At 47.4% G+C, this 24,119-nt stretch overlaps 1 protein-coding gene across 4 annotated transcripts in view; it reads right to left on the reverse strand.

Moving 5' to 3' along the window:
* The window catches only part of CRACR2A (calcium release activated channel regulator 2A), a 131,906-nt gene that overhangs the window by 15,989 nt on the left and 91,798 nt on the right, over positions 1–24,119 (reverse strand). For 3 of the 4 annotated variants that reach the window (XM_054577947.1, XM_054577949.1, XM_054577946.1), the window contains 7 exons: positions 22,747–22,842; positions 20,394–20,581; positions 15,671–15,742; positions 12,104–12,149; positions 9,985–10,091; positions 6,698–7,031; positions 3,222–3,354 (listed from right to left, as the gene is read on the reverse strand). In XM_054577947.1, the coding sequence (XP_054433922.1) occupies positions 3,222–3,354; positions 6,698–7,031; positions 9,985–10,091; positions 12,104–12,149; positions 15,671–15,742; positions 20,394–20,581; positions 22,747–22,842 (976 nt within the window). The remainder of the gene's footprint in view (positions 1–3,221; positions 3,355–6,697; positions 7,032–9,984; positions 10,092–12,103; positions 12,150–15,670; positions 15,743–20,393; positions 20,582–22,746; positions 22,843–24,119) is intronic. The other variant, XM_054577948.1, reaches the window with a different exon arrangement.

The raw sequence follows: 24,119 nt of genomic DNA on the forward strand, positions 1-24,119 counted from the left end.
TGGAAAAGGTCATCCCAGCCACTGTCCCAGGCAAAGGCCACAGCACGGGGGCCCATGAGTGGAGGACAGGTAGGAGGATCACGACTCCTAGAGTGACTCTGGAGGCCCTGTGTTTCACAGGTGAGAGACAGAGGGAGCAGTGCCTTTGGGACAGGAGAGAGTGATTTGACTCTTGCTTGAGTGGAATGCTTGATATTTCTAGTTTCATATGCTATCTCTCCATCCTCACACTGCTCCCCCTGTGACATCCATGTGCATTACCTGCACACACACACGTGAGCATGCACCAAGACATGCACATGCATATCTATTCATGTACATGCACATACATGCACACAGATATGTACATGCACACCACCCCACCCACCACACCTATGAGAGATGAAGAAACAGGAATCCAGATGGCTTGCCTTGCCCAAACTCATCAGCAGCTGCAGTGTGTTGCAAACCCAGCTCAGAGGCTCGTTCTTTTTACACCAGTACCCTGGGCACAGGGACACCTGACAGCTTCATTTTACCTAGAAAGTCCAGAGCTAAGTGCTTCCATCCAAATGGATTACAATTGGCTGAGAGTTGAATCCAAGGTGAGCATTCTTCTTAGCTAAAAGTGGCACAGCTTCCTCAGTCTATGCTCTGGGAGACTGAAGAGGCTGCCCACTTCCTGGCAGCAACTCAGGAGAACACCAACCACTGTTGACACACCTTCGGGGTCTGATCTGAAGCCAGCCAGCCCAAGGTGGGATGTCCCGATGACAGAGCCCTCTCTTTGATGGAAAGGCTCAAAGGCAGAGGGGCAGCCAGGTCTCTGTTGCCTTCATGGTCCTGTTTTACCTCACTGGCTAATTGTTTTGCTGGAGGATAGGAGGCTTATGCTGCAGAGAGTGCAGTGGACGAAGGAGTGCCGGGAAAAAGGGGTTCTGTGCTGTGGTGAGCTTGGTGAGAGTCCCTGCCGGGTACTCTGCTGCCCTGGAGCGGGGGCTGGCTAGAGCTCCAACCTAGGATTGGACTGCTTTGGCCCTAGAGGGCCAGGACTCTGTGGCTCTTCTGTCTCCCTACAGGGAGCATCCTTCATGTGGCTGGCGTGACTGTGCTTACTGACACATGCACCAGAGCAAGGCATGTTGCGTGGCAGGGACACAGATTTGAGCTGCTGCTCTTGCATATTTTGCACAGTGTGATAAAGGGCATTCCTGAGTTGGAACCTTTGATATTTTTCTTCTTCCTACATTGTAGGTGTTTCCATAATTGGCCTCCTGGGAAGTGCAAATTAGTCTGATTTTCTCTTTTTAGAGACTTCCATCTCAGGGGCACAAATTGGAAAGGTAAACAGAACCTGATTCCCTGATTTTGACAGGAGAGACACCCTATGATTTTGACATGCCCGCAAGGGGCCCTTTGAGGGCCTGAGGCCTCAGCATCCATACCCCTGTCTCCTGTGGGTCTGCGCTTGAGCCATGATTTGTGGGGGGCACGTCACTGAATGATGCCTGAGGGAGGCAAGTGCACCTCCACAGCCATTGCTTCCTGTGCCACCATACTCGGTGCACGTGGCTTACCCTTGGCCATTCTTCTCCAGGCCAGACAAGGCCAGACTCTTTTGAGCTTGGTTCACAGGCTCTGCCTTTCTTCCCATCAGGGTCCCAGTTCTTCATCGTTGTGTGCTCTCAGTTGGTAAGGGATGGAGCCAAAAGGAAGGGAAGGGAGGATATTCCAGATGTGATAACCACATAGGAAAGGGTCCAGCAGTAAGAATGGCACCCTAAAGCATGTGGGAAGAGATCCATCGCAGGAGCAAAGTTGGAAGGAAGGGCCAGTTCAGGATGAGAGGAAGAACACAGGGTCTCCCCAGGAAGAGCTCTGGGGCAGGGTAAGTTTGTCTTGTGGGGCCAGCTGTCAGAGAGCCAAAGGTCAAAGATGGTCTGGACCGAGACTCAGGCTTGGAAGCAGTCATGGGTGACCCAGTTCATTTTTCAGATGAGAAAAAGCTGGCTGAAAGAGGGAACATGTTCCCTGAAGCCACATAGCTGGTTAGTGGCAGAAGTGAGATAAAGATCCAGAATTTCGGATGCCTCCCTAGCACCTCAGCAGCCTTCCCCGCCTGCACCAACCTCTGTCTACCTCCTGTGGCAGAAAAGTATCCTTGAAACCCACTGGGTGCTGAGCATGTACAACTCGATATTACTAGCAACACTGTGGGATGGAACAGGAGTGTGGGGCGGAGGGAGGGGACAGGACGGCCAGTATCTACACCAACCAGCTAATAGGAATGTGGACAAGCCTCTTAACCTCTCTGGGCCTCAGTTTCCTGATCTGTCCATTAGGTTGATAACAATACTTACCTCCTGGGGTTATGTGAAGATAGAGTGAAATGATGCACATAAAAGTTCATGGTCAATATTCAGATCACATCAACATGTTTTCAAATATAGTTGATTTATCAGTGAGGTTAAATAGTACATAGTAGGCACTCAATGGATTTATTTTTTTGCTTAAGTGATTCAACTTGGTAAAAGCTAGAAAGGTCAATATGCCTATGAGCTTACCACATAACTCAATAAAATGAGCAACTCTAGAGGAAGAGAAAAAAGTCCTTTATCTAAATAAAATTTTACCCAAGAGTGGGAACACATCTAGCCATGACCATCTACTAATAGCTGGGCCTAATGAGCTTCTACAGTGAACTCCAGCTGTCACCCAGCAGGCCCGGGATTAGGACGGGTAACATGTACTGGGTAAAGGAGCCATCTAGGGCACTGTCCTCCGTCCTGCCTGCCAACACACACTCACACCAGGAGGGACAGGGCATGGAAGCAGCTGGCCCATGGGGGAGATGGGGGCTGTGGCATTGGGGGAGCCTCAGCAGGAGCATGAAGACTCAGGGCCTTGTTGAAGGGGGTAAAGGAAGGATAAAAGAGAGAGAGGCTCAGCGAGGGCACAGGGGCCTGAAGTCCACCTTTGCTAACTTCAGTTCCTCTGCAGCCAGACGCAGGAAGCTTTCGGTGGTCGTATCCCACTGGAGTGAGCTTAGCAGCTATCACTCTGCAGGAGGTGGACTTCACCTTGTGTCTCCTAGCTTCACTGTGGAGCAAGCAGGCCCGGCCTCCTCTCCCTGAGGGCCCAGGGCCTCTCCCGCTGGGCTCCAAGCACCTCCCTCGGCCCCTGTCTCATAACCTCTCCTTCCCGGAGACGGGCCAGGGCCCAGTCTAGGGGCAAGAACTTACCCACGGTGGCCGTCATGCTGGAGGAAAACTGGTCATCACAGAATCTCCTGATAAAGGATGTCTTCCCTACACTGGAGTTGCCCACAAACACAATCTTGAAGAGCTGGTCTGGGGTAGAGGGAGAGCCTTCCTCCTGTGGATGGCGGGCAGTGTGGTCAGCTGCTAGAAAGGTCGCTAGCCCCCTGTCCCAACACAATCTGCCCATCACCTGTGCCCATAGTGTCCAGGGGAGAGTGGGGACCAGCCTCCACACCAGCACTGGGAAACCACCCAGCCTGGGATGTAGATAACTTTGGGCCCAGGGCATCAGCAGGAGGGAAGAAGGGCATTCATTCAACTAGTATTTGTTGTCTGCCTGCAGTGTTGCAGGCTCTGTGCTGGGCCTGAAGAGGCAGGGAGAGGAAGAGGCCTGGTTTACAGTGGAGTGAAGGAGGCAGGCATGGAAACAAACAATCTCAGCACAATGTTCCATCCAAATGCTCTGGGAGCAGGGAGGGGGAGCCGAGGAGCCAACGTTCCATCGAGCAGACACTCTGAGCTGGGGCTTAAAGCAGAGGCAGAGATTCTCTAGGGAGCCAAAGGGAGGATAAGGTTGGGTGTTTGCAGGAAGGAGGGGAAAGAGAAAAAAGAAGACTTATCCCTTTCACAGGGCAGACAGCCTGGGCTGGGGCAGGGGTTTTTGTTTCTGCCTTCTCATTGAAAGCCTGGACTGATGGAGGATATTCTTGGCCTCCCTGTCCTTTGTTTTTTAGTGCCATCTCATCAGCTCCCATCCAGGACCCCCATCTGCCCTGGGAACGAAGGCAAGACAGTCTCCACCTACGAGGCTGGGAATCGGTGATACCAGGCCCCTGGCAGACCATTCCTGAGTCCCCAGCCACTGCTGCTCCTTCTCCACTGCTGCTCCTTCTCCGCTGCCCTGCAGCAGGAGGGGCGGGGGGCCCCGGCTGCCCATTAGTGTGGGATACTAAAACCCAGCAGGGAATGGTCTCGCTTAGACACTGGGGGAGAGAGAGGCAGAGTAAGCACCCCCCCTCACCCCCGCCGCCCCCGCCCGGTTCCACACAGGATCATTCTTTTCCACTGAGCTGTCCTTCCTTTGAGAGAGCTGTTTGCTTTCTCTTCAGTAGTCCTGCCTTCAGGCCCAGCCCAGTACTGCTGGGCCAAATGAGGAAACTCTTTTGAATCATTTAGAAATGGATTTGGGGGAATTAGCTCCTCTCATTGAGTAAATACTATAATGGAGTGGCGACAGATCTTAGCAGTACTTGAGTTTCAGAGAAAAGCCATTAACAGGCTTTTGGGGAGAAATCAGTTCCAAGTAGTACTTAAGTAGGAATTCAAGGTCAATTATAGGAATTTAAACTTAAAAAAACATACTCACCACTTAAAAACTATGCCCCCTGCCCCATTTTCTTTACTCTTGCAATACCAAGAACATCGGCTCTCTGCTGTCTCTGCCCAGCCTCTGCACTTCTAACTTGAATCTGTTTGAGACTAAAGCTCCCAGCGGCAATCTGAATCCTCAGGCCCAGGTACAGGTGGGACCTGAGAACCCTCAGTGGGAGGAGCGGGTCCTGGCTGCAGAGGCTGTACCTGACCCTTAGCCTGACCCCACCCTACCCCCAGACAGAGCACTAATTGTTTACAGGCCAAAGAATATATACACATTTATTGATGGTTCAGCTCCAGGCAGAATGGTACAGTGAACTCCTACTCATGTTCATGCACTTAACCTGTGTCCCCTCGGAACAATCCACAGTGAGACAACCGGACTTGGGCAAGGGGGCTGGAAAAAGGTCTGCTGTTCTCTTTCCCACTGCTTAAAAAGGGCTTTACAAATGAGAGTAATGCGTGCAATTTTTTTGAAATTAGGAACTACAGAACAGTAGGAAGGAAAATAATAATCACTTAGGATCTCCCCTACCACCCTGCAGGGGTCACTTTTCATGTTCTCATGCATTTCTTCCAGGCATTTTCCTATACAGATGAAAGAACCTATGTTTTATTGAGAGAGACTTGAGATATTATAATTTTATACTTTTCACATATTATTAAATTATAAATATTTCTCTGGGTCACTAATTTTTATTTTGAAAATGTGATTTTTAGCAGCAGCGTAATAGTCTATTGAATTAATATGCTATAGTTTATGTCCTATTAGTTTTTCAATTGTTTGCTATTATACGCTTGCATTCTTGCATTAAGTCTTTGTCTGAATTTGGTTGTTTCTGAGACAAGATTGCTAGAAGTAGAAGTGCCAGTTCAAAGGATGTGATATTGGTAAGTTCTTGATTCTTATGATCAAAGTACATGCCAGAAAGGTTGCACCAGTTCCTGGCTCAGCTGTCTTGCACAGAGGGCCTGCTTTGCAACACCTTCCAAAGAGCAGAGACTCTGTTGAGGCTGCCATGCAGCTCCTAGGAGGCCATATTTCCTCATTGCTGCAGTTTCTGTCCCCAGCTAGATGGCAGCCCAAGCTGGTGGAGCCACAATGTGTGAGAGCAGGGCAAGAAGGCTGGGCCAGGCTGCACCCCTCTGGGTGCCACTCCCCCATCTGCCATAAGGAAGAATAAATTCCTGATGCCTCATCAGATGACTGCGAGGATCAAACGCCATGGCTGACATGATGCTCAGCCCTTTCCCTTTACCCCCGGCTTCTTAACGCTTCTTTCACATACGGGGGGAAGGCATGGGGTACTAAAAACCCCATTTGTGCTCGCTGCCTGCATGTGTAGGTCTGTGTGGTGACAGGTAGGGGGAGGGGCCTCACCCACCACTGGGTGACACCCACTTCTCCATCCGTCCTGGGTCCTGGGCCTCCACCATTCCACCCTTCAGAGGAGTGATACACAGTCATGAATCTTAGTCTGGACCCAAGAATGACAACTGATGCCAAAAAGACCCTACACAGTGACCAGAGAAGTATTCCTGTTGCACATGCTAATACAGTCATGGAAATGCTCGAGGTGGCCAGGACTCAATTCTAAAGGGCTGTGCCAGTGTGCAGAGAGGAGCCTGTGTCACACTGCCGTGGCCATTTCTAAAGCTGTTTTAGAGGGTCAAGTGGATGGTGGGGGAGGGATGTTTAAGGAGCCTATTCCTAGGCCCAGGTCACAGACAAGGTATGAAACATTATCACCATGAACCAGAGGAGATGGTTCAGATGGCCTCCTTGTCCCTGCAGAATTAAAGGAAAATCTGGTGGGGGCGTTCAAGTAGAATAACGGATTTAAGTGTTATGCTGAGTCAGAAAAAAGATTATAGGGCGGGGAGTGGGGCAAACATTAGAAGTTATAAGGAGAATTTACCAGGACCCCTGGGTGGCCCCCAAGACACTCAGCTAAGCGGGGGAAGGGGATATTGGGAGGACACAAATATGTTGACTCACAGGACCAGTCGCATCTGCCTTCCTGGGCTGCCTTTGGGACAAGGCATAGGGTGATGTCCAACCCCAAGGCGGGATGTGCCCTTACCTTAGACAGGGCTTCCTTCCCAATAGGCTGCACTCGGGGAGATGTGAGCATGAGCTGAGAAGGGCAGGCCTTCTGGGTTTGCCCTTGCCGCCCCTGGTCAAAGACCCCCTCCTCTTCTGGGCATCTGCTCAGTGGCCGCTCAAAGCTGTCCTCCAGGAGCTGGGGCAGGGGGTCTTCCTCAATGGAGATGATTCTGCGGAGCACCTGGGGGACTGGACCCCCAGCCCTTGGCTCCCTGGTTCCTGGCTCTTCTTCTGTAAGGGGATACCCACTTAGGCCCAGAGAGCTTCTCCTCCTCTGTGTGCCAATCCCATCTTCTTCCTCCTCTGACTGGCTATTTTGGGTGGGAAGAAAGAAGAGCAGGAAGAAAATTGTAAAATGGATCAGTACGAAAGCCACACAGCTTTTCTGACAGATGACTAAAGGGCACCATGCCTTGGGAGCAGAGGGCTCCGGGACAGGAGCAGCCAGACCCAGCATTCCTTAGTTCATTCACGCAACACACTTATGCGAGTGTCTGATGATGAGGGTGATGATGGTGACTGTGATGATGGTCTACCAGGTACTAGACTAATGTCACTGCCATGAACAAACAGAAAAAGTACCCCATCCTCATGAAATGCTTGGCTTAGTGGAGGGCCAAAACAATAATGACACAACTAAATACATTTTTACAAGTTGTGAGAAATGCTATGATGGAGAAGGAAGGGTGTGAAGAAAGGAGCATAACAGATCTGGAAATAAAGGGTCCTGGGTGAACAAGCAGGTGGCCTCGGCTCAGGTCCCAATGCCAGCCCTAACTGTGTCCCCAGATAAAACACTTTGAGCTTCAGTTTCCACACCATAAAATGTGGCCCACTACCCTGCCTACCTTCAAAGAAGGCAATGCATAAAAAAAGACATGCTTGTAAAGCACCCCTTGGCAGTATGTGGGAGGCGGACTGCTGCTCTGGGGCACCCCCACTGATCAGACGTCTGAGAGGCAGCTGCCCACTAGAGAACGGGCTTTGAGTCAGAAGGCCGCCAGGCAGGGTGTCTCAATCTGCCTCTCCTCCCTTTCTCTTTCTTTTTCTGTGACCCTGCAAGTCAGAATCAGGAGGAAGTGGCCTCAGAGCCTAAGTGCATGTCTACTTCCAGAAGCATCTGAGCTCCAAGAACAAGGAGAAGCAGCAGGTGATGCAGGGACGCTGGGCCACTGCACAGGCTGTACTTTCAGAGTTTTGGGGAGCAAAGGCCTCACAGATCCTTCCTGGCACAGGCGTTCCTCTCAGGTCTTTGTGAGCAATCGAAGCTGAGAAGTACTTTAAAGGGGACAGAAGTTTTGACAGGGAAGCCATTTAGTCTAAAATTGATACACACATACCCCTCCACACACATGCAGTGCACACATACATGTGCACACACCCATGCAAGGATTGGAGAAGAGTAATGGGGATGAAGTGGTGAGGTCAAAGGAAACAAGGTCAAAGGAGAAAAAAGGTGGGCATAGGACACAGCATATGCAGAAGAGAAGCCCCCTCCATCTTCCCCTCTAAATTCCAACATTTATTACCCCGAAGGGCCAACAGAAGGGAGGGGAAAAAATGCATGTATCACTGTTCTGAAGTTAGGTGCCATTCTGAAAGATAAATTAAGATACATTATTTTCTCACAAAAATGGTGACTTAGTGTAGGTGCCTTGATATAAAGCAAAGAATTTGTAGCAATTCAAGGGCCTTTCCACCTTTTATGATGTCAGTTTTTAATAGAAGCTGACTCTCTTCTTTCCAACACATTCCTTTTATACTCTAACAAGCCTACTGTATATCTGCTTTTGAACGAAATTAGTATTCCCATCTACTCTCACTGCTCACACACAGGAGTGTGTGTGTGTGTGTGTGTGTGTGTGTGAGCAAGTCTGGCCACACAGCATGTTTTTTTCAAAGGCTTTACACCCAAAAAAGAATGGCCATGAAATAGTCCTGAAATGAAGCATTCCTTGGAAAAACTTTTTATTTGGGAAATTCTCAAGCACTACTGACATTCTGTAATATCTTCAGTTTAGCATGACTAAGTTCATTTTTGGTTTTCTACCAAATGCTGTGTGCCAGCACTCACCTCTGCTGAAGTCTGTGGTGGAATTCAGGCTCACAAGTCGTTGTTTACCCACCTATTGTCTGTCTCCTCCAGAGACAGGGTCTATTTTGCTCACTACTGAATACCCAGCATATAGCACACTATCTTGCACATAGCAGGCACATGATAATAAATATTAATGGCAAGACTCATGTCTAATTTATCTTTGTAATTTTAAGAAAACTCAAAAGAAGGCCTACTACAGAACAGGCAATTGGTAAATGCTTGTTGAATGAATCAATCAATGAATATATTTAGTTCTGAGGAACCAACAGGCCAACTATTGCACAAATTTAGCTCCCAAATTGTATCTCCCTGTTCAGCTACTTAGAAAGGAATTCATGATGATCAGGTCCAAAGACTTGACTCATCAGCTGTCTGACATCCCAGAGTCACCTCCCTTTGCCTGCCTGTTCATTTCATGCTTTCTGTCCTCGGTGTCTTCTAGATTAGCAAGTTAGCACAATTTCTCCCCAGATCTAGTACTTAAGGGATCTGGCTGCCTCTACCTCTCTGTGGCCATTGACATGGATAGAGTATGTGGCAAGAAGAAGAAGAAGAAGGGGACTGGCTGGTCTTTTTGAATGAGCAACAGCCCTTCCTTCGGTGACTCAATCATGTGTTGTCCAATAGGAACAAAATATGTCATCTTTGAGTTAATTAAACATGAATCACTGAAAGGAATCTGTCAAGCACAGGCCCTATTCTTGTCCGTAAAAAAGGTCAACTATTGGAGATTCCATATGACACTTTAATTGCCCTTTAGAGCTCAAATGGTCTTGTCCCTGAAAAATCAAGTGCATCCATTCTGCTCAACAGACAACAGGGTGTCGTCACACTCCACCCTCCATCTCTCCCCTGAGCTCCATTGTTCTCTCTCCTCTGCTGATCTACAGCACCTCTCCAGTCCCTCTGTACAGGCACACATGGGGAACAGGGGTGCATGGAAAAGACCATGCCCTGTCCTAGGAGCTCGCTCGGCACAGTGCTTTCAGGGCAGGAAGGGATATGTCCTCCAAGATTCCAGGGGAGTGAGCACAGCTGACCTCAGGCTTCCCCACCAGGGCCACTTCTTGAGGCCCAGTCTGCACTCAGCATGGGCTCAAGGCCTGCCCCAAGTGAGTTGAAGACCCACAAACAGATAATGTATGAACAAATAGAGGATGACTTACCTTCTAAGAATCCCTGCGCTGTCCATGTATTTGCCTATCACAGAGCCAGATCTCTGTTTCCTGCTTGCCTTGGAAGCAGCTGTGTTTGCCTTGGCTGCCTTATCTTTCTGTAGAAACACAAAAGGCCCTCAGATCCATGCCTGCTCATTTGTCCCAGTGTTTGAGCAGAAAGAGCTCAACTTTCCCACCTCATAGGTCAGGCTCTAAACAAAACTTGGAAGTTAGCAAGCTATCTTCTGGTTTCCCTGCTAGAATTCACCTGCTCTTCCCTTTTGGCATCACTTCTCACCAGAATTCCTCCACTTCCTGTCTAATATATCTAACCAAATGAACCAACACGCAGTTTAGAGCCTGGAGTCCATGCTACTGTTCTTCACAGGACTATTGATAATTTGCAAGAGGACAAGAAGAGATAAATGTGGAACACATAGGGAAAATATTTTATGGAGAGAAAATACCCTGTGCCTCTTTAAATCACACTCTCCTGTGTGGCTCCAGCTCCTTTTGTTCCCAAAGCCTCAGATATGATAAAGGGAGAAGCCCAGAGGATCAATTAAACCAGTGCCCTGTTCTCAGCTACTAAACTAACATAGAGTACTTCAAATCTTTTGTGGACATAGGCTGGGAGTGGATAAATTGCTCACACATCTGTAACAGAGAGCCTGGGTGGAGTGGGGGCTTATGCCCACTTTGCCAATACTCCCTAACAGATGTCTTCAGGAGATGAGGGGAGTTAGATCACAGGGAGAATCTCTCATTAACCAGCCATCCCCATGATTCCTGGTAATCCTTAAGGGGGGTCGGCAGGGCTCCCAGGGCCCCTGAAGGTACAGCTATAATGATTCCAAATTAATCTTTAATTATTATCCAGCACGAACATGGTTTTTTTTAATCACTCTTCCTTCTATTCCCCACAAGCGGTCTTAAGTCCATTCCTTCTTCAATGCAAAATGAGTTTGACAGGTGAGGGGAAGCCAAGTCAAAGGATTAGGATGACGTTTGGTTGGAAGTTTTAAAATAAATTCAGTGTTACTTCTCAAACAATTCTAGCCATTATCATCATCAAACAAACGTGCAGGCTGCAGCCTTGCTCTCATAGTACACACAGGGGGGCAGCAGAGATGTTGGCTGCCAGTCAGGGATAGAAAGGAAATTGTGGAACGAGGCCTCTCAGGGATCTGCAGTCATAAACCAGGGCGCACCTGGGCAAACCGCTGCCTCTTGCTGACTACATGTAGGGCACTGTTTGGCTAAGGGTTCAGTGCAAGGCCTCCTTCTAAGAGTTCTTCTCAAAAATCCCTACAATATGAACAAGAGAAAAAAGAAAAAGGATAGGGACCCCCTTTCCTCATGTGGTAGTCCGGGTCATGGTTCAAGGAGGTGAGTGACTTGCCAAGGATACACATGGAGTGCAAGGCGTGATCATTCTAATAATTAAAAACTCATACCGCTCAGTCCTGCATCCATTTTTCTTCCTGTAGAGCATCCAACCACTACTGTCTAAAAGGGAAAAATGTAGGGGAACGTGGGATCCTAGATTTGCTTAATGCAGCGCAATGGGAAGAGCTTTATATAAACATAGAATACTGTGCCTTTTGGGAAAGTATAAGTGTGGTGCTCGGGTACCGAGGAGCCGGCATTCTCACATGGTAAAAAAATTAGACATGAAATCAACTATGTAAATTGTAAGATATACATCCTGAATTTCTTCTATGACAATGTAAAAAGGCAAATATTTCAAGGGGTGACAATTTTAATGAAAAAAAAAAGTGCGAGCATTTTGGTTGAAAAGTGATCATGACATTTCAACTGCGCCATCTCATGGACAGAACAACCATTTCTGTCTCCAAGAAAGGTGTGACCCTTCCAGATGTTTCCATCTCCTTACGCCAAGAGGGATGTATGTTACTTTATGGAAAATTAACACACTGTTGCCCAGGAGGCCACTATACGTTTTTATTATTTTCAAAAAAGCATATGCCATGGTCCTGCCCATAGAGCAAGGAGCAACCAGACCCCTAGCCTCCGGACATTCCTGGCCAGTCCTGGCTCAGATTCTGGCTGCTGCTGGACCACAGTCCTTGTCTTTCCTCAGGGGAAGGGGCCACCCGGCACTTACCTGAAAACGTATGTCCCTTTCATCCCGAAGGTGCTTGTTCCTTTCCCTGTGATGGAAAAGGAGAATCTGTTCAAATGTGAAGTTTGGGGTCAATAGAGTCAATAGCAGCCGGTTTGCCAGTTGGGTTGGGAACACCGGAAGGCTTGGTGTAGAAGTCCCAGGGAGTATGCAGAACCTCTTTCCTTAGGGATTGTGGCTCACGGCAGAGAGTAGTCTATGTGTAAATCAGCTCAGAGGAAGGGGGACAGAGAGAATGGTCTAGTGGCATCCATGGCGCTTCAGATTGCACACTGATTTCTACCGTCACCAGGTGATCTTTCCCCAGAGGGTGACCAGGAGCTCCAGCTGTACCTGTCGATTGCTCAGGGACCTGTGTGCCCTCCCTGAACCATTCATTCTTGCCACATCCACTCAATCAGCGTCCTCTGGGTACCTACTACGTGCCAGGTACTGTTATAGCTATCAAGGCCAAACCAAGAAACAAAGGAAAAAGTTCCTGCCCTCAGAGAATGTGTACATTAGTGTAGACATAATTGCTGCTGAGAAAAATAAAGGGGGAAAATGAAATAAAGCATGCCAGAGGGTGGAGTGCTGTTTCAACAGAGTAGTCAGGGGAGCCTCATAGAGAATGTGGCATCTGAGCAGAGACTGAAAGGAGGAGAGAGGAGGCTCTGCAGGTATTTGGGGGAAGAGCATCGCCAGCAGAGGGGCCTGCAAGGGCCAGGCCCAGGGCTGGGGTATGCATGGTGTGCGTGAGAACAGAACGCAGGGCAGCAGAGTGCTCAGAGGGAGGGCAGTGGGAGACAAGGTCAGGAAAAGATGAGGGAGGAGGGGCAGCTGCTATTCATGGCCTCTGGGCCATTGGAAGAACTTTGATTTTTACTCCAAATGAGAGATGAAGCCATGGGGGGTGGGGATGGGGTGGCAGAGGAGTGTCCTGATCTGACTCAGGTTTTCAAAGAAGCCCTATAGGTGCTGTGCTAAGAATGGATTTTTGGGGACAAGGGTGGGTCCCTGAGAATTGGCCAATATTTTAAGCAACATGTTGGTCATTGGCTCCATTTTCAGTGGAATAGTGGTAGAAAAAGCCTGACTAGTAGGGGAGAATATGAGGAAAGGAAATGGAGACAGTGAATATAAGCGCAAACAATTCTTTTGGAAGTTTTGTTGAAAGTGATTAGAGAAATGGAAAGCAGCTGGATGGGGTGGGGAGGATAAGAGATCCATATAAGAAATACTATAATACATGTATGGGTGTCTCCAAAGGGAGGCCATGGCTGTGGTCCATCCGTCATCATTGTAATGTGGCCACTTACTAGACATGGACCGTGGGCAGGCGCTCTGCTAAGTGTGCTGCTCGCTGCAGGCACTGACCTGAGATGGGCTGGAATAATGGCCTCAATTTCCCAGTCTGCAGAACATAGTAGAAACATTCTGGAGTTGTTCTGTACCACCTATGTGCATCTGATGAGCAACAGGCACACAGCCAGGGTCTTCAGAACTTGTTGAGAGGGACGAGGAAGGTATCTTATAAACCCTGACAATGGCAAAGGGAGCTTCACTTGTTGGAAGGACCCTCCCTCTGAGCAGGCAGTGACATTTGCAGCCTTCTACCTGGGTGAGTGCTTGGGGAGCCCTGGGGAGCCACATCTTCATCAGGGACTTTGCTGTTGTGTTTGTGTAGCCATCTCCACGCAGAAGCTTCAGTATTTAAGGAATGCTAAACAATTTTCATGTGTAGGCTTCCCTTCACATCACTCCCCTATTGTGATTGCTACTTAACACCTATCGCCTAATTCTCAAAAGAAGCCTGAGAGGTGGGCAGAAGATTAAGATTCCGAACAGTTAATTGTCCAAAGTCACTCAGGTAATGAGAGCTGTGCTGGGCCTTGAACCAGATCCAGCTGCAAAGTTTGTGTTTCTGACTCGGTGCCTTGAAATTGCTTCCATTTGCTCCATTTCCCTTAGGAGGCCGGTCCCCTTCTCACTGGTCACATCCCGGCCATTGTCCTGATTCCACCACCACCACCCTCCACATTCCCACTACTCTTCCCACCCCACACAACTCCCAACTTTCTCTCCTCAATTTCTGCTTCCTCCTTGCCCTGGGTCACTAGCTGGTGACTTCACTGTGGAGAAAAAGTCTGCTGCGGGACCTCCCCTCCATATCTCGGCTTTCTCCAGCCAGCAGAGTTTAAGCTTGGAACCGCACAGCAGCTCCAGCCATGTGATTCTGCCAAATGCTGGTCTCCTCTAAGAAGACCCGAAGCAGCTGTAGAGTGCTGCCTTGTCCCTCCCCTCTGCCCCTTTGCATTACATCGGCCCTTTTTTCTAAGTACAATAGAAAGAAGGGGAAAAAACAAACAGAAACTTGTCCTTGGACATCTTGTTCATTTCCTTTCACTAAAGCCTTCCTAAGAATCAACATCTTCTCTCAAATGGATGAGAACTTGGCCACCTAAGTACCCCTTTCATCTCTCTGGCCTTTGGGGGCCCGTTTGAATCACGCATTGAGTGCAGTGAATCTGAAATGCATTCAGCTTGAAACACTTTTCAATTTGGGAGCATCATGGATGTCAGACACAGTGACCTTACTTTGTGTTTATATAAAACAAAACAAAACAAAACAAAACAAAAACTTCATAACTTACCTGTTTCAAAACTCCTTGCACTTTACAAATCAGAGCCCAAGGGCCTGCTTCATCACTGTTCCCCAGGAGGTGTTTGGCAGGTAGAAGCTTAGAAATTTCAGAGGCAAAACTGAAAATGCCGTCCTTTCCCACACAGGTTTGGTGCGTTTGTTTTCTGGCACATTTCAGGCCAATGAGCTCTGAATTTACAGTGAGTTTTAGCAGCTAAAGAAACTACTTTCTTGATGCTTTGTTTTGACTTATTTTCAGACAGACCTTGGAGATTGCAGACCATGGCAATAAAGCAAGTCACATGAACTTTTTGGTTTTGCAATACATATAAAAGTAATGTTTGCTCTACACTGTAGCCTATTAAGTGTGCAACAGCATGATGTCTAAAAAAAAGTAAAAACCTTAATTTAAAAATATTTCATTGCTAAAAAATGCAACAAATCACCTGAGTCTTTAGAAAAAATGCAGGGTTGCCACAAACCTTCAATTTGTTAAAAAAAAAAGAAAAAGAAAAAAAAAGCAGTCGGTACAAAGCACAATAAAGTGAAGCATAAAGTGAGGTATGTCTGTACTCATTCAACAAACATTAATGGTATGGCAGGATAAAGAGAATCAGCCAGATGTGAATCTCAGTTCTGGCTCTGCCAGTAAGTAGCTGTGTCACTTTTGGTCAATTATCTCATTTCTCTAATATCGACTTCCTCATCAGTTAACTCCTGTATTAACAACTGTCCTACTTTCCTAAGTTTTGTTGAAGATGAAAAGGGTACTCTGGCTGTCTAAACAATATGTTAAGGACAAGGGAAATGTGGGTGCTATCACAATAGCTATGCTTTTCCAGCATGTTGACGGGGAAGATGCAGATTGTTTCCCCTACCTGAGGTGTCTGGGACATGCTCTCAGAACACATCCAGTGCTGACCCACCTGAGGAAATCCAGCTGCTTCAGGAGCCCTGACTTCTCCCGCTGCAGACTCTCTGTCACGCGGTACACTTCCCTGAGCAGGAGGCAAACAGCAGTGATGAGCAACTGTTCTGGGTGCTTGAGCTATAGGGTACGAGGCGCCGCGCTGAGGTTGGATGCCCAGGATCCCTCACACAATCAGCAGGCAGTGCCCTGCACTGGCGACAGAGGGTTAAAGGGATATGTCCTTCCTTGGAGGGCACCTGTCATGTTCAAGTGCTCACAGCCAAGTTCTCTGTCATCGCAGACACTCTCTTTGGAAGGCAAGCTTATCCCCAGTTTATAGACACAAAGAGGTTGGATAACTCTCCCAGCTCACACACACAATCCAGGGTCCTAATCAACATCTCCTAGCCCCAAACCCACTCATTCCACAGCCACCCACACGCCAGCTGCAGACACAACTCTATGATAACTGCACTGTTCTCCCAGGCTCCAAATGGCCCTGTGACCCACAGTTCAGGGAATTAGAATCAAAACTCTCCTCCAGTCTGGACTGGGAGGGTGAGAACAGAACTGGTATTCTTTTTCTCTGGATGCTAGTTTAGTTCATTCCTGGAGCTCTTAAAGATTCCTTTTCCTGCTTTACCTTCCCCCAGGTCTCTAATCTATTCCCAGATATCTGGAATTTCCACGATTGGTCACTCATTTCTTTGACTTAAGATTTCTTATCTCTAGCTATAAAGTAAGGATTTAATGCATCATTATAATTAGGCATTTGTATCACAGCGTGAACATGTCAATCATCTCAGGAGTTTGGATGAAGGGAGAGGGACACTGAGAGTTACACGGGGTAGCTGGAGGGCAACTTAGCGAGGCGGGGTGTGTGTCCAGTTCGTTCACCTGTATCCTCACTGCAGGGCCTGGCACACAGGCAGAGGCCACAGGTAGCAGCAGGAAGAAAGAAAGGAGGGCTGGGGAGGGGAGAGGGAAGGAAGGGGTGGAGGGAGGGAGAGAAGGGGGGAGGAAAATAGGATGGAAGGGTTAAGTTGAAGAGGTATTCAACATCACTCAGGAAAAAAAAAGGAATAAAAGCAGAAGTGGGTGATACTGTAAAATGAACCTTGCTTGATGCCACAATTTTGCCTCCATCCCTTCCTCTGTGCTCTGCACCGTGATTCATGCAATGGGTCCGAAGTTCCACGTTTCCAAACCTCAGCACAGCATCTAGAGTAGGGAGCATCTTAGAGCCTGATAAATTCGTCACTTTCTGGGGGCTCTCAGGGCATCTTGATGGTGCACACACCAGGCTGCACAAGGACAGTCACCCCTCTGCCACCCCGTCAATGCCATTATTGAGCTGGTGAAAGTAGAATCAGCTTGCTGGGTCCATAAGACTTGTTCCTGAAGAGGTATCTGTGGTAGGTTTTTTTCCCATTTATAGAATAACTATAAAGTCAATTTACAACAATAAAAGGCTGAATCAAATTCTAAGTTCACCTCAGACAATCCTAATTAAGCAACAAAACTTCTCTCGTCCCTGCAGAGCTGCAAATTCCGAACATTTTATTACCAATTATATTTAATTTCATCTTGAGGGAAAACAATGTACCTCCCATTATCCAAACTGGGTCCCCAAACCCCTATCTAGGATTCTGCTCTGATTAGCAGAATTAGAGCTGCTATCAGCTGCCTCTGTGCCCAGGGAGCCAAGCTTGCCCGGCCCCACTTTGTGTACCCCACGGCCCCGGTCTTGCTCCTCTCCGAGGGCAGCTCCTCAGTCTGGGTACCGGGTACTCACAGGGTGTTTCACTGAGGAGCCAATTCCTAAACAACAAGGTGTTCCAGGTCTTCAAAGAAACCAGCTGACCATTGGAGCTACATAAACACACACACACACACACACACACACACACACAAATACCCATATATTATACTACATGATAATGCAAATACATGTCTGTCCATTTGTCTAGTAAATATACATCTAGTTGAATAGATAAAGATGGATATACAGCTGAACCTTGAACAATCCCCTGTGCAGTTGAAAATCCACATAACTTAAGTCAGCCCTCCACTTATACAGATTTCCACAAAGCAAGGGAAAGAAAATACAACTGACCCTTGGACAACATGGGTTTGAACTGCTCGGACCCACTTATATGAGCTAAGTGGACCCACACAGTTCAAACTCACGTGGGTCAAGAGTGAACTCTATGTGTATACAAATAGATACACACATTCAGGTTGTTTTATGTTAACAAAAAGGAAAGCTTTTCTAGAAAAAAAAATGGCATTTGGATATTTGACTAAATGACCTTGGAAGTCCTTCAAACCTAGACATTCTAAAAGTTTATATTTGTAACATACGAACTAAAAGGAAGATAACATGCCATTTTTCACCAGAGTAGTTGGTGAGAGGTTTAAGGTTGCCTTTAGAGAGCTGCTGATGGTTGTGTTTTTAGGAGATGGATGAGACGTGGAGCATGCTCCAGAGTATATTACCCAGTGAAAAATGTGGGCAAATGCAGAGTAATGTGCTGCCATTTCATAAGTGAAAATTGTGTGTCCTCTTTCTTTGTCCCATAGACTTTGTTCCGTTTCTGGCACTAACTACCTGTGTTGCTTTGGGTCAGTCACTATACCTCTCTGAGCCTGATTCCTCATTTATAAAATGAGAGATGAACAAGAATATTAAGGTCCAATAAGCACTGTGGGTCTGGGACCCAGTTCCACAGGGAAGAAGCAGCTAAGGCTCTCACTCTTTCCTCTCCTGACCTCCCTGGGCAGGGCAGGGCAAGGTCTTCTGGGCTGCAGCACGTTCTCTGACTGGACAGAACGTTGCCAGCTTCTCCAAAACAAGTCATGAAGGTTCTGGAATCATTGATCTCTTCCTCCTAACCCTCCTTCCCCCTTTTAATATTCCCAACCTCCAGAGATTGTATCTCTGGCTTGGTTAATTAAGATAAGGCTTTGGGAAGATTTTAACCCTCATGTTGTGATTTGATATTCCACGCTGGGTGCTCATTTCCATTTGCTGTTCTAATGCGTGCGCCTTCAGATGTTTGTTGCTTTTAGAACTTGATTGAATTTTAAGAGTCTGAATCCTTAATTATGTTTGTAAAGTTAAATGTCTGTGCCTTGTTTGACCTATCCTCAATGAGGAGGAACTGATTTTGCTTATTTACAATGAAATATACTGTCCCTGCACTGGTCATCCAAAAATTGGGATGGAGGGCCTTGTTCTAAGTCAGCTGCTTGGAATATTATAAATTTTATAATATTATAATATTATAATATTATATAATATTATTTTATATTATATTATATTATAAAATAATATTATATTATATTATATTATATTATATTATATTATATTATATTATATTATATTCCTGGAGTTAGCTTACTAGGGTAAAACTTCAAATCCAAACACATTCTCCCTCTCACCCTAGGCAATCAAGCCTACACAGTACAAGACATCACATATAAGCCAGACAGCAGGACAGTGTGATTTAGGCCAATGGACCAAGATTTTGTCAACAGTCAGAGAGAATGAGGGCTTTCACTTTTGAACAAGGAGGGGGAACATATGTATAACATCAAGCGTTGGTAAATAATGCTGCCCTTTTCTCTGAAATCAGATTTTTCATCTTACCCAGCACAGGACTGGGCACCCAAAAACATTTTTCAGAATGAATGGATGAATAAATGAATGCGTGTATGAACAAACAAGTGAGTGAATGATGGCCAGCCCATGCCCATATGAATATTTTCTAGCTGGCCCATTATTCCCTAAGGAGGAGTAAGCAAGATGTGTCCAGCACTAAGCATCACAATTACTGAAAACTTCCGAACCTCAGTTTCCTCATCTATAAATCAAAGTTGATCATAAGAGGCCCTGCACATCAGGATCCTGTAAAGGTCATATGAGATAATGTCGAAGTATTGACATAAGTGAGATGTGTTAAATGCCCAGCACAGTACCTGGCACAGAGTAATTGTGATTTTCAATAAATATTTGCCAAATAATAAACACATAAATATATGGAGAAGTGAATGAATAAATAAACAAGTGAGATTCCTCTCTCTGGGTCTCCCAGTATATTTGGTCTCAAAAGCTAACACTCCTACAACAAAATAAATGCTGATATTCCTCAGCAACTTCTGTAGTTTCATATACAGATATGCACCTTGATTCTTCTCAGGTATGTTTCTGCCTCACAAGCTGAACTCCGTGGCTGGGCACCAAAAGAAGTTCACTAGCAAACTCCGCCCTGTGAGATATGGGGTTCTCCCACTGTGCCCACAGAGCTGGAGTGAAGACTGCAGGGCACGGTCACATGCCCCACTCATATGGCAGCCTCAGGAGTTTTGGGGCATCGCTCTTGTCCATTTTGTACCCCCGGGTCTCTAAACTACGACAGTCACGTTCAACCTGCCCACTTACTCAGCATTTTCTCACAGGCTGCAATATATCTGTTGGTTGGACAATACGTCTTTCTGATCACATAATAAATTTTCTGAGAACAGAGCTGAATATATCTTGTCATCCTGGGTAATGCTCAGCACAGCACCGGTCTGCTTAATGGTCTCAGAATCCTAGACAAGGTCTCAGGAAGCAAGGAACCCAATTGTCATTTTATAGGCAGGGGGGCAGGGTCTCTGTCAAAGAGGGGAGACAGCGCGTTCACCACGAGGACGGAGCTACAGAGCAGCGAGGGGTACATGAAGTCTAGACTCACATCTCCTTCTCCTTCTGGAGCTTACAGGCCTCTTGCTGGAGGCTCTCCAGCTGCTGCTGGGCACCCTGCAGCTCCTGGGATGTCCGCTCCAACTCCCTGGCTAGCTCTTGGTTGGTCAGTTTCAGCTTGTCATTCTCGGCCTTGGTTTCATGCTTGTCATTATGCAGGGCTGTGCACTGGCCTTCCAGCTGGAAAGGAATGGGGACAGAGAGGCGTGGTAAGCAAGCACCATTGTCAGTCTGGCCTGCCCATCCTTGCCTAGTTTGATCCACTTGGTGGGCAGGGGCCATCGCTGTTCCTCTCACTGCTCTCAAGCCTCTGTATGCAATGTCCTACCCTTTCATTCAAATGTATACACTTCAGGAGGCAGGAGGAGCTTCCAGAGCACATCTCCTCTCCCCACTGTCTCCACAGGGCGACCAGGAAGGGAAATTCTATATCCTTCTGTATCTCTCATCTTAATGATGATGATGATGGTCATCATCTCATCAATGGTCTCAACAATAGTCTCAACAACGGTCATCTCTTCAGTGGCCTGGAGGTCCACCATAAATCCTTCCTTCCTATTGTCCTTTAAGCCAATTTCTTCTCCTTGGCCATCAGTGGAATGGAGAGAAGCTAAGGGGCATCCTTATAAAAACATTCTTCCAACTTTGAATACTGAGAATAAATCCATCTATTAACCTTTCCTTCTCTCAGCTAGATAAGTCCAATTCCTTTAATCTACAGAAGCTTTGTATGGTAGCCAGAAACCCTGAAAGTTCACAGGAAATAGGTAAAACAGGTAAAACCAACGTATACCCTTTCTCATGTTTCCAAAGTAACTGAAAACCTGCATGTTATAACTGCAGCTTTTCTTGGCTGGTAATCATGCTTTGTGGAGCTTCCATTCCTCTCACTAGGGGAAGCATCAAACCAAGGCAAATTTATTAAAATAAATTTAGTTTAATGAATGTGGCCAGTAAAGGGAGGAGGAAGAAACAATGAGGAATTTTGTGTGATTCTCAAGAGGCTCCTGTGTAATCTGGCAAGCATGCAGTAATTAAATTGAGTGGCAATCATTCATGCGAGGGATAAATCTAATTGGTAAGGACTTAGTGCATAATAGTGAGGAGTAGAAAGAGTAGGAAAAGCAAGATATGGCTGTGGAAGGGGGATGGGAAGGCAGCTGTCAGTTCCTGGAGTTGAAATCACCTCATTGCAGAAGAAAGAAACCAAAATCCATAGATTGGGTAGCAGTGGGAGGGGAGCAGTCTCCAGCTTTAGCATGGGGTGTCTTCAAGCATATTTTAAAGTGTTACTAAAAATAGCCCTCTCTATTCAAACAGAAGCAATGTGTTTGGGTCTGTCCAGGGCTGGATTCCTTCCAGCACAAGACAAAACAAAACAGGAGGACAAATGTCGTTCTGGCCTTTCTCCCACGACCTCTTGCTTAGGAGGGGAGGCCGTGAGCCTGAGGTTTGCTAAGGTAATCAGTCTTCGTGGGGTCATTAGCCAGGTGTTCCCAGCCATAGTGGATGGACATTGCCCTGCACAAGACACTACCTAGCATGTCTGCTGGGGGCTCAGGTGCATCAGAGGAGCGTGTGGTGCCTGCATCTATTCTGCAGAATGATGGAACAGTCACAAAGGAGGCTGATGAACCTTGTCTGGGGGGAAAACAGGGAAGGAGAACTTGACCTTTGCAGAGCCCCTTCCAGCTGGAGGAATCCATGACCATCCTGGCGGGAAGACTTCATTGTTTGCAGCCCCCCCCCACAAAGTACCAGTGACTGTGTCCCTTTTACCTCAGCATTCCCCTCTTCTCTTGCACAGCATGCAGGAAACAAACAAATATTTTGGCATTCGGGTGGCTTCTGGGCAAAATTTCATGAAAATGTCTGTGGATACTTCAAGGGGGAATTCTTAGCAACCTCTCAAGTTAAAACCTGGCAGTGGAGAAGTAAAGGCTTTATCTTGGGATCATCTGTGATTTCAAATGCTACCTTTGTTTTTTATTTATTTATTTTTAAGATTTTATGTATTTAATTTTAGAGAGGGGAAGGGAGGGACAAAGACGGAAACATCCATGTGTGGTTGTCTCTTGCGCGCCCTCTACTGGGGACCTGGCCTGCAACCCAGTTATGTGTCCTGACTGGGAATGGAACTGGCGACTCTTTGGTTTGCAGACCAGCACTCAATCCATTGAGCCACGCCAGCCAGGGCTCAAATGCTACCTTTGTACAATGAAAGGGTTCTTCTCAGGTTGAAAAAAGAGATGTTCTTAAGTGAATGGCAGGGAAAGTGGGCACAAGCCACTCACAGCAGAGGATACAGTGAGGCCAGGTGTGTGAGGACCCAGGCAAGAGCCTACCCGTTTCTGCTTCTGGATGAGCTGTGCCAGCTCCTGCTCCTTAGACAACAGCTTCTGTTCCAGCTCCTGACTGCGGGCCTGAAACCTCTCCGTGTCCTGCCAAGCCAGACAAGGGGACATGTGAGGCCTAAGTGCACCTGGGATGGTGATTTTTTCCCCCCACCTTGAACCTGCTCAACAACAGGCCCTGTCCCTCCTTTTGGACTTTAAGGCCCCTCCCCACAACATTCCAGGGCCCCAGTGATCTGCCTGTTGTTTGGTGCAGCCCGATGAGACCGAGAGTGCAAGTACTCAGTGTGGCTTGATTGGGACCATATGCCACCCCCAAAAAGAGGCAGTGCCAATAAGGGGCGGATGGGTACTGAACTGCGAGAGGAGAATGGGGGCCTGAGGTCAAACCTCAGGCTCAGTCTCCTCATCTGCAAATTGGGGGGTAGATCATCATTCCAACTTAGATATTCTGTTCCACGTTGAACTCTGTCATTTGATCCCATAAATGGCCCTCACCCTGGAAACACAGGGCATCACTTCTTGTGGGCATAGGTCCTCCCTGTTTCCCTACCTGACTGAGGTTTTCCAGGCCCCCTGATGTATCTGCCCTGATGCTCCATAGCCCCTTCCCTTCCAACCCAGATCTGAACCTCCCCACTCAGGGATGCAGCGGCCCTGATGATGCAGGTGCCAGGGGACCTGGTTGTGGGATAAAGAGGAATGTGTGCAGGTTGCCCGGATGCCTGACACTCTCCACAGAGTCTGGTATAGTGTAAGGGCTCTGAGCTCGGTGTCAGGAGACTTGGGTTCCAGCCCTGGCCTTGCCCAACTAACTTGCTTCATTCTTCTAGATCATAGCATTTTTGTCCATAGAACAGAAACAAAAATATCCATGCCACATGTTGTGCTTCACTCGCCTGAAGGCAGAACAAAGGTGCAGACCATGCAGGAGGAGAAGAAACCATTATAGCGTCCATGCAGCTCACTGCAGGAACCTTGGGTTCCCTGACACAGGGAACAACGCCTTCCCAAGGAGGACAGCGCTGGGCGGCTGGCAGGTTGGGCATGACGGGGCGGCAGCAGAGTGGGAAACGCAACTGCTCTCAGGGCAGAGGCCTTTGGACACCTTCGTTCAGAGGCTCGGGGTATTTCCTGGGCTCATTGTTTGCAGACGCTGCTTGGTTCCTCTGCCCATTTTCAGGCAGGTAATTGCAGCTCAGGGACAGCCTATGATTGTCCTCATCTCAACCACATGCAATAGCAGAGGCAGATTTGATGAAGCAGTTCCTGCCCCCAAACTCTGTTACAGAGAACCTGCTCCATTCAGCTCATCTTCCACTCTGAAGCAGGTACCAGCAGGCAGTGCCAGTGAGGAGAGCAGC

This window comes from Pteronotus mesoamericanus, unplaced genomic scaffold (assembly GCF_021234165.1).
Source record: "Pteronotus mesoamericanus isolate MK-2021 breed Mesoamerican mustached bat unplaced genomic scaffold, CSHL_Meso_final contig_468, whole genome shotgun sequence".
NCBI lineage: Eukaryota > Metazoa > Chordata > Mammalia > Chiroptera > Mormoopidae > Pteronotus > Pteronotus mesoamericanus.